The sequence below is a fragment of the Aulostomus chinensis genome, chromosome 20, assembly GCF_037954235.1.
Source record: "Aulostomus chinensis isolate RoL2024-O1b breed Wild chromosome 20, RoL_Achi_v1.0, whole genome shotgun sequence".
In the NCBI taxonomy this organism is placed as follows: domain Eukaryota; kingdom Metazoa; phylum Chordata; class Actinopteri; order Syngnathiformes; family Aulostomidae; genus Aulostomus; species Aulostomus chinensis.
In genome coordinates, this window is record NC_141339.1 from 8,865,585 (window position 1) to 8,880,582 (window position 14,998).

Sequence of the window (14,998 nt, forward strand, 5' to 3'; positions counted from 1 at the left end):
TTAGCTCGGTACAGGGTGCTCCCCTCGCCCTACTCCTGTTGTTTCTGGATATACGTGATCATTATTTTGTCATTTGATTCCTAAAGATATTTAATTATTTTTCCATCTAGCCAAATATTGCTATTTTACAAAATTTTACAATATAGTACAAATTGATGAAAACAGACTGCCATGTGTCATTAATACAGTTCAGACTTGAAATGTAGCGAGCACTGTAAAATTCCCCCTAAAACCTTTGTGTATTTGATTTCTTCAGCCCAATTGCTTTTTTGTGCTTTCCAACATGATGTCCTCAGATAACTCACATTCTTTCACCTCTATTCAATGAGACTCCCCTGAAAATATCTGTCCCCCCGGGGAAGCAGACTTCACACTTCGAAAGCCTCTGACTTAAACTGAGGTGGGTTAGTGGCCAACTGTTTGCCCCAAACCAGTCACAAATCATGCCTTGAAAGAAACTTGACACCTTTAAAGCATCCAGACTGAGGATGGAGTTTTCCTTCAAGCATCTGATATGCAAAACATTTTCATTTGCACGGATTCTGAGAGCCTACTAATGTCCAAATCTACAAAGTTCTACACATTGAAGTGCTAAGATTCTAACACTGAAACTTTATCAGTGAAAGCTGACTTTGTTTCAGGTTTCTTTAACATGAACCACAGTGGGTGACAAAAAAAAACTGATGATACTGAGTAAAACTGCACAATTTCTAAATTGTCAAGAGTCAACATCCATATAGGTCAATGATTTGTATGACAGTGAACATGGGTTAGACATTTAATAATAAACACATTACCCAGCAGTCCTTTCACTCAAAATTTTACTTTTAGTTTACACATTATTGTGTTATCAGTGACCACCAGAAATGAACCAGTATGGCACAGTGCTATTACAGTAAGTGATGCATGAAAGAGAGAGAGAGAGTAAGTGTGTGTGTGTGTGTGTGTGTGTGTGTGTGTGTGTGTGTGTGTGCGTGGAGGAACAGCACAAAGCACACAAGACTGAACTGGTACAGGTGTTCAAATAGGATATTTTGATTTTACATCTGGTGCACATTCCTGCAGTAATCTTAATTAACTTTGCAGATATTAGGTAATAGCAATCACTAGATAGTTTTCAAGAAGATACAAAAATAGTCTTTACCTCTGTCTTTTGACAGTTGAGTGCAACAATTTCTTAAGAGCAAGAGCAGTTACAATCCTTCCTTTGATAAACAAGACAGGAATAGACAGAATTATGTGAAGATGGAGGTGATGTAAAGCGGCCTCTAGTGGCCAATGTAATGTCCACTGTGATTCAAAGATTCTACTTTTTATTACTATGTTGCAGTCTCTACAGAAATCACCTGGTAATCAGTTGAGGAATGCTGGGGGCAAGAAAAATGTCGGCTCACCAGCAATTTGTAGAATTTGATCATGCACTGATAAAATCTGTGGCTTCAAACTGACAGAAAACAGTTCATTAAAGACATTAAAGTATAAGACACCCAAGTTGCCTGCTTCAGAACTGTGTTTCGTTACACTGGGGATGGTCTTCTTTGTACTTGGTAATATATTCTTTCTTTTGCAGCTAAAGACTTGATGATGTGTACATGCTGTGCATACATATATACAGTATATATATATATATGTATTTTTTATTTATTTATTTATTTATTTATATATATATGAATGGTGAAAGAACATTTTCAATTTTCAATTATTTTCTCATCTTCTTGATTCAGACACCTCCACCTCAGTAGCACTTAGTCACCAAATTTTCCAGGTTTATTCATAATCTTTGTTCTGTATAATTCATAGCCGGATTTACAGTCCATTTTATTCTGAAAAACATGGTACAACTATATTTTTGGGGTTGTTGACAGTATTTTCTGATTTATGGAGTGATGAGGTAACAGAATCCCCCCTGTAATGTTTTTTTGACTGACAAGCTTGATCACATTTCTCTCTATCAAATGTCTGTATATTACATTAGATAATGCTTGATTTGCATATGTAAACATTATTCCAGACAACTTATGAGCCAAAAAAAAGCTGTCTTTGATGCTCCTGTACTTTTCTTTTGATGAATCTACTTGATATTAAGCATGAAAACTATATTTTTCTTGATTACATCAACAGAAAAAGAAGACAGGAAATGAAAACTAATTGTTCAAAATTCCAGGTTAGCATGTTTCCTCTTGCTTTCAGTTGTCAGTACTTTCAGTGTAATGTGAAAGGTGATACGTGGTGTGTGTTTCAGGTCTTAGTTCTGCATCACAGGACTTTGTCTTTCGGACCAACAGACAACTGTCTGTATAAAAAGTAGATGTAGTCATGTGATCTCATACATTGATTGATTGATTTATGGACTGAAGTCTTGAGTTTAGCAGTGACATTCTTTGGACGAGAACACTATTCTAGGAGGGCGGCATGGTGGTGCAGTGGTTAGTACTGTTACCTCACAGCAAGAAGGTTCTGGGTTCGATCCCCGACTTAAGCGAAGGGGTTTTTCTGTGTGGAGATTGCATGTTCTCCCTGTGCCTGTGTGGGTTCTCCTCCTCCCACAGTCTAAAAGACATCAAGAGGGGACGAGGCTGATTGATACTCTAAATTGACCGTAGGTGTGACTGTGAGTGTGAATGGTTGTCTGTCTATATGTGGTGGCCCTGTTATGGACTGGTGACCTCTTGCCAGAGGGCAGCTGAGATAAGGGTCACAGGGGGGCAGGAGCCTAACAGAATAAGTAGTAGAAAATGCAATAGCTACACTGAGGTACCTTAACAGAGCCTAGCCTGGAAATGACACCAGGACTGGCTAAAGATAGTTCAGAATAATATATTAATAAATTCAAAAAATTTCATGTCGAAACTGAATCTTATATTGACACTATCAGTCAAAAGTTTGGACACACCCTCTCATTTAATGTTTTTTCTTTGTTTTCATTACTATTTACATCGTAGATTCTCATTGAAGGCATCTAAACTATGAATGAACACATATGGAACTGTGTAGTAAACAAAAAGTGTGAAATGACTCAAAACATGTTTTATATTTTTGATCCTTCAAAATAGTCCCCCTTTGCTTTGATGACTGCTTTGCACACTCTTGGCATTCTCTCAGTGAGCTCAGCCATGCTGCTTCAGTGAGCCTTGAATTTTAAATAAATCGCCAACAGTGTCATCAATAAAGCACCCCCACACCATCACACCTCCTCCTCCATGCTTCACGCTGGGAACTGTGTATGTCGAACCCATCCATTCACCTTTTCTGCATCACACAAAGACAGGGCAGGTGGAACCAAAGATCTCAAATTTGGACTCATCAGACCAAAGCATAGATTCCCTCTGGTGTAATGTCCATTCCTTGTTTCTTGGCCCAAAATAATCTTTTCTGCTTGTTGCTTTTCCTTAGTAGTGGTTTCTTAGCAGTTAATCGACCATAAAGGCCTGATTGGCGCAGTCTCCTCTGAGCAGTTGATGTGGAGATATGTCTGCTACTAGAACCTTGTGTGGTATTTATCTGGACTCAGACCTGAGGTGCTGAACTCTGTGATTTCTGAGGCTGGTGGCTCAGATGAACTTATCCTCAGCAGCAGAGGTGATTCTTGGTCTTCCTGTCCTGGGGCGGTCATCATGTGAGCCAGTTTCATCGTAGTGTGACTGCACTTGATGACACATTCAAAGTTTTTTCAATTTTCCGTACTGACTGACCTTCAGTTCTTAAAGTTATGATGGACTTTACTTAGCTGATTGGTTTTTGCCATGATGTGAATTCTTACAGTTGTTAAATAGGGCTGTCAGCTGTGTACCAACCTGACTTCTGCACAACACAACTGATGGTCCCAACCCCATTAAGAAGAAATTCCGCAAAAAAACAAACAAAACCCTGACAAGTGAAATCCATTTCAGGTGACTACATCATGAAGCTCACTGACAGAAGGTCAAGGGTCAGCAGCACTGTCAACAAAGCAAAGGGTGGCTACTTTGAGGAATCTAAAATAGAAAACATATTAAGAGTTATGTAACAATTTTTCCTTGCTACATTATTCAATATATCTTGCTTCATATATTTGATGTTTCAGTATGGACAGTATCTACAATGTAGAAAGTAGTAAAACTAAAGAAAGAACACTGAATGAGAAGGTGTGTCCAAACTTTTGACTGGTTGCGTATTTTTCTACATTTTCAAGTAAATAAAGCCCAAAAGAACAAAATCTCAAAATAACCTTTCATATGTAAAGTTATAGTTATATTTAGGCTCCTTTACGTTTAATCTTGGGGTTAAGGCAAGTATGTGGCAGAAAAACTTGTTAAATCACATTTTGGCTGGCTGATAAACTGAGAAGCTGACAGCAACAAGCATCAGTCACACAACATTGGAATGATGATGATTCTATGGAGTCTGAAAATAAGAAGCTACTACATGCATGTACAAAAAAAAGATTATTTTATCAAACATGAACCAGATCAAAATGGATGGAGTTATAGAATCAACTGTAATTAGAGCTCCGGTATCAATGTGAGTTTTACAGCTATGTGATTTATACTGCTTTCTGCACTATTCTGGGGAATCAAGGTCAGCAAGGCTGAACTTGGGCATCAGCCTACATGTTGGGCTTGTACACAATGAAATGACAAAACATCGTGGCTCGACATATGTGATGGGAAATAATTACAAGTATTTGCTTTCCATGTAAAGTGGAGTTTCATTGCGTCTGTAAGCCCCACTAACTTTGAGTAAGTGTGTAAAATATAGGGGTTGGTGAATTTACTTACAGCTTTGTTACTGTTTTATTACCTCAGGATAATCCCAGGGTCTGTTTGCCTGCATAACTGAATCCATATTTTCTTTTCAATAAATCTGACAATAAGTCTCAGCAGTGACATATTACATGAAGTGAGTACTGGTGAGTATAAATATTGCCTTTCAGTATGTGGTGGTAAGGCAAAACTTAGTTAGGCCAACTTAGTTGTAACTTTTGAGGTCTATGAACATCACCAGAATTCTAGCAATGATTTGAAGTTTGACCAATCCAATCACAGAATCCCACAGGTTATTCCAGTAAAACACATCATCATCAGTCTTTTGACCTAGTTGTTGTGCAAAGCAGTTAAAAAATAATTGCATGAAGATTCACTTGAAGGCTTCACCTCTGTTGCTGCTGGGAGTCCAGGTATTTGAGGGGCCACCAGCAGAGCTCTGAGCATGAACAGGGACTTCCCTCAGGTCCGTGGACTCCTGCTGGGGAGCCAAGTGAGGCAGACAGGAGCTGTGCATGATTTGGGCATCCAACATCTCTAACAACAGGTCATACAAAGGCACCATGTTCTTCATTTTCATGCAGTGGAGATGGTCCATGCCCTTGTTACTGTAAATGTGAGAGGTAAAAACAGCTGAGCAGATGGGGCAAGTGAGTATACTTTGAGTATTTGGGATTTTTAGACATGTATAGAACATCAAGTAGGTGGGTTCTTTCACCTAGCATGGCGGATGTGTGAGAGCAGCATGAGCAGGTGGGCGAGGCGGGTGTACTGTTGGCGAAATGTCAGGCCGGTTTTGGCAATGGCCCACACCAGAGCGTCTGTTACAGCATCCAGGAGGCGCAGCAGCTTCGAACGGCTCTGCAAATTGTCACTGCCCTCCCAGGAGCTGAGGCACATGTCTGGTAACAAAGTGTAACACAAACAGTCCAGAATAACAAACAACTGCAGAGTGTGTCTGTGTGTTTTTGTTTTAGAATGAGTTTATATGTGGAGCTGCATCTGCCTCCAAAAAGTTAGAAGTTGGAATCCACTTGGGAAAGGATTTGTTTAGATATACCTTTAACTTAATACTTTACTTAATTTTAGCCCACCTGGTAAATTAAAGTCCATTTCGTGCTCCATTATTCACTCTCTCTTAGCACTGACTCAACCAGAGTCAGATATCTGGTCTTTTAATTGCTTGATACTCCTCTATGTTCACCAGCAAGTGTCTGTTTGATGCTTAGCAGCTGGTGGGATTTTGAGCTTTTTCTTTTTTCTGTTAATTCATTTTTCATCGTAATCAAACCTTCCTTGCTAAATACAGATGCAAGATTCCCTTCTTCCAAGTGAGTCAGGGTCATGTCAGGAGCACAAATAGCTACACGTACAACAACTTCACAAAATAAGACTACATACCACATCATACATACTGTAAAGAAATAAGAGAAGGTTAAAGAATGTTAAGATATACATTTATTTTGAAGCCCAATGTTTTTACACAGCCTTCATAAAGGAAAAGGTTAATAAAAAATGTCAAGTATTTACAAGCGGTGGCCACACAAGTGGCTAAGTGAGACTAGACATCAACCCATAATCCAAAATTGAATGTAAAAATCCCATTGGCTTTTGGTTAAGGGAACACATAGTATTGCTAACCTCTAGATTGTCCGACAAAAATATGACATACTTGCAGCACTCCAAACACATACATTAATGTTCAGAAAGACAAAAGGTGGGCTCTGGGACTGACCATCTACAAACAGGTACAACACCAACTACAGTGCTCCTTGTACAATCCCTGTGAGACAGGATCACATGGACCATCTCACACATGCAGACTCACGTGGTCAACCAATGCCAAACCTTTTGACTATATGAGAATGTTTGTGTCTGTAGCCTGGTTTTCATCTCAACATGAAGCCAATATTTTGAAAATTTGCAAAAAAAATTTAAAAAAGGAATTCCAAGTGGTTGAGGTGGGTAACTAACCTACATCGATAGCGGTATTGGCAACATACCCTGAAATGGCTGTAATAAAATGTAAATAAATTAGACATTACAACATGGAAACAAAACAAGTAGTTGTCCTGGCAATGTACAAAATTATTATGGAGTTTTTTTCATGAAATTGGAAATTTTGGTCTACTCATTAGTCTGTGTTTGTTACCCACCATGCTGTGGAGCATAATGAAGATGCTGTCAACAGAAACAGCCAATTTATGAGTTTAACATTTGCCACTACAGTAAATTTCCTATTTTTTATTTTAACTCTTTCTCAAATGAGTGAAAAAGCAACTCAGGAGAGTGTTAAAAACCTTTTTGCAAATAAGGGGATTTTTTTTTTTTTTGTAATTCCATCCCAATATTTTGATGCAATTGAAACAGCATGATGGAAACTCAACTTGTGCGTGTGCTTGTGTGTGCGTGTGTGTGTGTGTGTGTGTGTGTGTGTACATGCACTCACTGGAGTTAAAGAGGATCATGGCCTTGAGGCAGACGTACTCCTCCCTCTGCAGCTTGAGTTCCCTCACCCTGGATGTGGCAGCGATCAGCATGTCAAAGATCTCCACGAAGCCCTGAACACAGCTGCCCTCCTCCCTACCATATCAAGACACTACTGGTTATTTCCGGCCACCAAATCTTTTACTGGCAATTTTGATGAACATGAGAAGACTTGTCCTCTAAAAGAGAGGCATGCAGTGCAACAGGGAGATTTCACAGCCACATATCATGTGATTTTACACCAAAAAATAAAAAAAACCACACGATCTTATATTCATTGAGAATTCACTTCATTCCTGTGGTGCTGCCGTTAATGAGGACAGGTCTCTCTGTTGCAGTGTTTGAAGATGCTGAACCCACAGATATCTTGCTGTCAAATTGATCAGATATGATTGGTGATTTCAAATGCTGCACTATTGCATTCTCAACACAGACAGGGTTTAGGATATCTCTCACTTTCTGTTTTTAAAATGAAATATACTGTATAAAGATTATACAGTATATATAAAGAAAATTAGCTAACTATTATAATGCAAGTCCAGTTTTGCTAAAAGATTGGTCAAAGACAACTTTATACTGACTAATGAAAAAAGATGATACTACTTGTTATGTAATACCAGATTGTGGCAGGCTGGGCACTGTGTAAAACACATAACAGATCCTCTTTGATTTCATGCTTCTTTCAAGTTTCAGTGGATTTTAAATGGTTGGTTTTGTAAATGTATACTTCAAGAAAATCGTGACACATATACAGTATTACAACCATGACACTTGACACATTTTAGCACACAAAATCAAAGTGAGGGTCCAAAGCCTAAAATGTATAAAAGTTAATTTGATTGAAGTTAAGCTTCATTGCACTGACTGGTTTAATATGGAGGAGTTTAGATATGAATATTCAACAGCACAGATTTCATATTTTAATTTTTTTGTCAACATGTTTATGGTGAATTTGAACAGATTGAAAAATTACTTGATGAACACTGGTTTTTAAATGTTGATTGTGTAACCAACAAAAAAATCGTTTTTTTTACATGGAACATTTTTCACACAATTTTTATGATTTTTTTTGAAACACTTATGTATACTAATACTTGAAAAAAAAAACATGTAAGAAATGTGAGAGCTCTGCAGTGCTACCTGCTCAGGCTGAGGTCTGGGGAGAAGATAAGTTTCCCTGGATGGTCCACTGACCTCCACATCAGACCAATCATCAGCATCTCCAGCCAGCAGCACTCTAATAGATGCACCTGGTCCAAGAGACTGAGCTCCACAAACCCTGAAGAAGTCAAAGAATGCATTAATCATGTTGCAACATCTCCTGTTCTTAACATAAGCAACAGTCCACAAAAGGGTGAAAACTGCATAATGCAGATGACAGTACTTGTATTATGAAAAGTTATCAGAACCAAAATGATGTATGAAAATAAAAAGTGTCATAGGAAATTGTACTCAATGAAGCAATGAACACACACCTGGGATCTTCTTGGCCCAGCTGATCATATGAACCAGTTCTTTATCAGCCAGATTGGTGAGTGACATCATGATATTGGATTCAGTCAATGTCATCCTCATGCCCTTCAAGAGGAAGATCTCTGGTGGCTCTGCCTCCATTATTCGCTGGATGAGCTGCTCTGAGGTCAGTGCAGAAGGGCAGACATCATTTAATGAGGTTGCTGCTGCTCCAGTTAAAACCCTTGCTCCATTGATTCTGCTATGTGATGACAAACGGGTCACTCGCTTAGTCTGCTGGTTTCTGTAGTTTCCACGCTCCTTACGGATACCTGAACCAAAGAAATCAAGATGTAAGGTTCATGATCAAACTAAAATACTTTTATTAAAAATGCATGTAGAATATAGGGTGGCACAGAGATGCAGTGGTCAGCACTGTCGCCTCACAGCAAGAAGGTTCTGGGTTCGAGTCCCGGCTCGGGCACAGGGTCTTTCTGTGTGGAGTCTGCATGTTCTCCCTGTTCCTGTGTGGGTTCTCTCTGGGTACTCCGGCTTCCTCCCACAGTCCAAAGACATGCAAGAAGGAACTAGGCTAATTAGATACTCTAAATTGACCATAGACGTGGCTGTGGGTGTCAATGGTTGTCTGTCTATATGTGTTGGCCCTGCGATGAACTGGCGACCCGTCCAGCGTGAACCCTGCCTCATGCCCGAAGACTGCTGGGATAGGCCCCCCCCCCACCCCACGTCCCTTAACAGGACAAGTGTTAAAAAAAAAATGGATGGATGAATGGAATCTAGTATATGTCAATTAAAGCTAACAGTAGTTTTCTCTAGACCCACACCAAAAATCAAATTAGTGAAGAGATATGTTGCCTGATTATGTTTCCTGTTTTGGATGGAAAAAGACTCTAAATTGAGAGAAAAAAAGAAGTAAACTAGATATAACAGTAAATGACACTCACCACATTTACTCATGCCAGCTTCATAGCACTTGCGGAGGCGGCATGCCTGGCAGCTCTTACGGCGGTTCTTGTCAATAGTGCATTGATTGGTTGCTGGGCAGATGTAGTCATTGTGTCCTGGAACAAAGAAAAAATAATGAATACAGATCAGGACGACAAGATGAAGGAAGAAAAGAAATATATGGAGAGTGAAGAGAAGAGAGTTTGACCAAGAAATAAAGAAAAGTTGGATCCCACCGCTGAGAATCAAAAAAAGTCTTAGCACAATGTCGTGAAAGAATAGCACCTGTTAAAAAGTACTGATGACACCCTGGCCTCATTTATTTTCTTTTTTAAACACTGAAAGTCTTTAACGGATAGTTGAAATTATTTGAAACAGAGTTTTATGAAGCGATTTTCACAATCAGTGTTTTACCTAGGTATGTGGCCCCCAAGTTTGGAGAAGCAGCAGGAGTACCAGAAAAGGAAGCTAACCAATGTACTGCTGTTATATGTAACACAAAAAATATTTTACCCACCAAAGAATTAGTCAAAGCATACACTATATTTAGAATATTTTCAGGCCTTTACCTTGAAACCTGGTTTTTGTTACACAGGGTAGTACTTATTCACCCAAGTCACACACACCATAAGCAAGCCAATCAAGGTAGCGTTAGACCAATAACTCCTGTGTCGTACAAGGTAAAAAATTACTTTTTGCAAATTACTATAGAAATAACTTGAGTGACAGCGAGCAGACTAAGCTGTCTGCTGCCAAAGTGGTGAAAATATCCTATATACAAAACATGCACTTAACCCTAACCACAGCAAGACATTGCTTAGCTTTTGTGCTGGTGTTCCTCTGTGCATCTCCAAAATGGGAGCATGATAATCACTATTATAGTTCTATTGCAGGTGATACACAGCCCTTCAGATAAAACTGTCATTTTGTATGTCTTCCATTAAAGATTTTTTAGTATAAAAATGAAAAGTGAAAGTTTCCAGTTTAAACAGTTTTATTTAAAAACCATGTAATTTGCCTTCTAACCAATTTTTCCATTAGACCGCATCAACAGATCAAAGCAGAATTTACTCGCTTGACATCTGCTGACAAGAAATGCTCCCTTTTTGTGGAGCTGAACCACTATCTTGGGAGGCTCCTGGAGATTTAGAGAGCGAAAAGTGGTATAGCAGGTCTGATCAGGCTCACAGGAAGTTTCATTGATGATGTACCTCATATTTGTTACCATCTTCCATTCCATATTTTTGATATTTCCTATCTGGTCTACGGTAATGATGTAAAATAGCGCATATAGCTTATTCTATGTTGGAAGTACCTGCCATACCTGCCGGATGTGACCCAGCAGGGAATTTATACTGATTCCACATTTGATTTTGTTGGTCATATTGCTAAAATTCTCAATTTACAATCAAGATCATGACACTCATATTTTTCATGATTTAGGATTAGACAATTAGTAATAGTAGTAGTAGTAGTAGTAATAATAATCATCTTTTCTAGACTGAGTGGTGGTATGTTAAATTAGGCATGACCAAATTATTATTATCATTGCATTATTAAACTGGTCTAAATCTATGTATTTACTGTATATTCCCGTGAGCACATTTTGATGGAATCCGAAGCAAACAGCTGTGTTTTTTTTGGCTGTCTACAACAAGATGGTGCTTAATGCATTGAAACTGATTTTGAAAGTTGATACTTTAAGCCAACAGAAAATCCTACACTTTCTTGCTGTCCACGTTGAAAAAATAAAATTTTTCGCTCTCCTTGAAATTTTTATAGGCTGCAGACAACAAGGACATATTCACAAAGGGGACGAAAGTGGGCATTGAGGAGAGGATCTTAATGATGTTTCGGTTGTCCTTGAGGAGGCAGTGGTCCTATGTAACCTGGGTGATGTCCCAAATGTTGTTGCCTTGCTGATGGGTTTCTTCTTGCATTTAACATTGATTATTCGAAAGAACTGAGGTACACCTTTGAATTCATTCAGAAGGTCCTCATGAATATTGGTAGAGGTCAGTGTTCCTCACTTGCACACATCTTACGAAACAGACTCTTGCGGGAAACCATCTGAAATAGTGTTCTGATGACACACCCTGCGTCTGAGTGTTAAAACTTTTTGATATTCAAGTTCTTATTTTACTATCTGTTTTACAAATTATTTGCAAATTCATTTTTTTTCTGTTGTGTACATAAATGAATGAGCAGACTTAATTGCAGACGGTTTTCAGAAGAACACAGTGCTATGGCCATGGTGATTGGGCATCTTTGCTCTAAACAAAGGCTATAGTCCAAGGAAGAGTGTTCTACAGTGCCCAGTACAAATGCATTCAAAGGTCCTCAAGAACATTGGTATGGATAGTACCTTTCACTTGTCCATGGTTTCAAAAAAAGAAAACCATGTTACCCTGAAGTCTGATGGCTTTTAAAATGGGTGCATTGGGAGCAATGGGAGCAACGGTTGGGGTTGTTTAAAGTCTTATCCCTAGTCTGAAAACCATCATCTTCGGCAGGTGATTACATGATTTCTGATACCTCAAGCAACCCCACAACAAATATCCGCATGAACCTTTTAGGTTCATATTTTTGCACTTGTTCTAACTTACAGCTACTAATTAAAACATTATGAAGTGTTCGTTCAGTATTAGTACTGTTTCACAGCAGTTGTTCATACTGAACGTAAATATTTTTGTAATTGTCTCATATAAATGTTAATATTTATTTTGGTTTTTTCTTATTTCATAATTTTTTTCTTTTTAATTCATATTATCCTTTCTGCTTATGCTCTGTAAATGCTATTCTCTGTGTAAATGCTGCTGAAACCATTTAAATTCCCCAGTGTGGGACAAATAAAGTATTGTTATTCTTATTCTTACTGTAACAGCCCTGTGAAGCTGGTTGTGATTGCACATGCATTGCACATCATGTCTTTTTTTCTGTGTTCATAGTCACATACTGAATGGTGTGAGCATATATTGCAAATAATGATGTTTCCATTTATTTATGAAGTTTTAGTATTTTCAGTTTTATAGTGACAGGTGATGTTACATACGTGTGCATTTGAAGAGACTGCTTCACTACATTGGCAATATGGCAGTAGTGTCACATAAATCCTTGCAATGTTTCAACTTTTGGATTTTATATAGGATGTTGAACAAGTTTTGAAATATGATCTGTAGAGTTGTGATGTGAATGTCATCGTTTTGTATTTTTACTGCCCTCAACTGACTCTTGGTCAATGACTTAGACTCCCCCAAATGACTTAAGTGTGTTTCTGTGTCTCACCTTGGATGCTCCGCTTGAAGAAAGCCTTACATCCCTCGCAAGACCAGACACCATAATGGTAGCCGGAGGCATAGTCACGACACACTGCACAGTAGTGTAGTAGGTCTGCTTTTCCTCCCGATGACACCACAACCTCCTCGCTCTCCTGGGAACACCTCCCAGACGTTCTTTTGCTAACAGAGAAGCATTCTATTAATGTATTACTGTATCATTGATATGAATACAAAATGTTTTAATGTACAGTGATTGTTGTTAAATGAAGACTGATTTTATGGACATTCTGCATTATTTAATTATTTCTTATTAGTTCATTAGTGCTGAGATAATTCAAATTGATTTACTGGTATACTTGTAGTCTACTGATTCTTAAATTTGCATTTTTCAATTTCTTAAATTATGCAATATGTTGATGGGATACTAATGAATAAAATATAAAATCAGTATTTCAAAAGCAACAAAGGAAGTATTCTCTTACCTATTTGTCAAGACATTGTCCACTGGCGTTAACTCAACCCAGGCACTCTGGATTTGCTGGCTGTGCTGAGGGCGAGCTTGGGAGTGGTGCTGGGGTATAGGCGGCCCCACATTGCCATGGCTGGGCCAGAATAAAGAGGGTCGTAGTGGCTGATGGATTGAGGGGCAATCTGAAATACCTGGGCCAGTATAGCTAAAGATGGTTGGACCATAGAAGGGAATGGTTGTGAAATCATGGCTAAGGTCAGTGTAAGGGGAGGGAATACAGATTGGCTGTCTGGTTTCCACGGACAGACTAGGGGAGGATGAACTAAGGATGGGGGACAGGACGCGACTGCCAACTCGACTGGAGTCAATCTCCTGGAGCTGCAGGAGGGGCTGATCCTTGTCTGGAGAGGATGCAGCAGCCATCACAACATACAAGAAGAGAGCCTACAATACATTCATGTTTTTCCTGGGTGTCAAGTTCACGATGCTAGTATCATTCACTGCCTGTGCTGTAGGATTTTGCCCTGAAAAACTAGCCTAGAATATCATACCAAGCACCACCAGATCTACCCACACAGACCAAAGCAGTTGACTCACAAATGAGTTACAAATGAGCTCACATGGTAATTTTCAGACACTTGGATGGCTCTATTCCAACCTGAGGCTCACTTTGTTTTGGACTTCCAGAGTTGGGACATATCAGATAATCAACAACAAGTTTAAGTAAGAGTCACTCTTGCGAAGGAACCTGAGGTACGTGAACACAAGACTACCATCTGTCTTTGCCAAAAATGACAGAAATATTCAGGGTACAATCCTGGCCCAGCCATGAGTTTCAAACTTTATGTAGCTGCCCATGAGGCTGAGTTGTGTGACAGGATCCTGGAAGACAATGAAACACATTGGTTTAAATTCACTGCTTGTTTTCAATTTTTATTTCATGTAAAAGGCTGTTGTTGGCGGCATGGTGGTGCAGTGATTAGCACTGTCGCCTCAAAGCAAGAAGGTTCCGGGTTCAAGTCCCAGCTCGGGCACGGGATGTTTCTGTGTGGAGTTTGCATGTTCTCCATGTGCCTGCGTGGGTTCTCTCCGTGTACTCCGGCTTCTTTCCACTGTCCAAAGACCTGCGATTGGGGACTAGGCTAATTGGATACTTTAAATTGACCGTAGGTATGAATGTGAGTGTGAATGGTTGTTTGTCTCTATGTGTTGGCCCTATGATGGACTGGCGACCTGTCCAGGATGTACCCGACTCTCGCACGTAGCTGCTGGGAAGAAGAAATAAGCGGAAGAAAATGGATGGATGGAAGGTTGTTGTCACTTTTGATATGGTAAAGATAAAAAGACACTAAGCCCTGAACCAGAGGCTTGGCCTGAAGGGTATGGAAGGTGCAGTAACTCAGTTGAGGGGCATGGCCCACAAATGGTTCAGTGTATATTGCTGATATTGGTAGGGCTGTAATCTCCCAGTCGACTGGTCGATTTATTAGTCGATACGTTCTGGCTCGACCAAAATTCTGATTGGTTGATTTTTTGCCACGTTAATTTCATCAGGAGGAAAGCACCCCTGTTTCACAGATAACAATCTATCTTTGAACACCCCC

General features: G+C 39.3%; 1 protein-coding gene across 2 annotated transcripts in view; it reads right to left on the bottom strand.

Annotated features, from left to right (window-relative positions):
* Positions 1-1,660: 1,660 nt before the first annotated feature.
* esr2a (estrogen receptor 2a) overlaps positions 1,661-14,998 on the bottom strand; it is a 31,662-nt gene continuing 18,324 nt past the window's right edge. The window contains exons 2-11 of one of the 2 annotated variants that reach the window (XM_086190532.1): positions 13,408-14,276; positions 12,933-13,105; positions 9,647-9,763; positions 9,129-9,233; positions 8,705-9,013; positions 8,370-8,508; positions 7,192-7,325; positions 5,461-5,644; positions 5,133-5,350; positions 1,661-2,550 (exon numbers count right to left, since the gene is read on the bottom strand). In XM_086190532.1, the coding sequence (XP_086046658.1) occupies positions 2,366-2,550; positions 5,133-5,350; positions 5,461-5,644; positions 7,192-7,325; positions 8,370-8,508; positions 8,705-9,013; positions 9,129-9,233; positions 9,647-9,763; positions 12,933-13,105; positions 13,408-13,817 (1,974 nt within the window). In that variant the 5' untranslated portion in view covers positions 13,818-14,276 and the 3' untranslated portion in view covers positions 1,661-2,365. The remainder of the gene's footprint in view (positions 2,551-5,132; positions 5,351-5,460; positions 5,645-7,191; positions 7,326-8,369; positions 8,509-8,704; positions 9,014-9,128; positions 9,234-9,646; positions 9,764-12,932; positions 13,106-13,407; positions 14,277-14,998) is intronic. The other variant, XM_086190533.1, reaches the window with a different exon arrangement.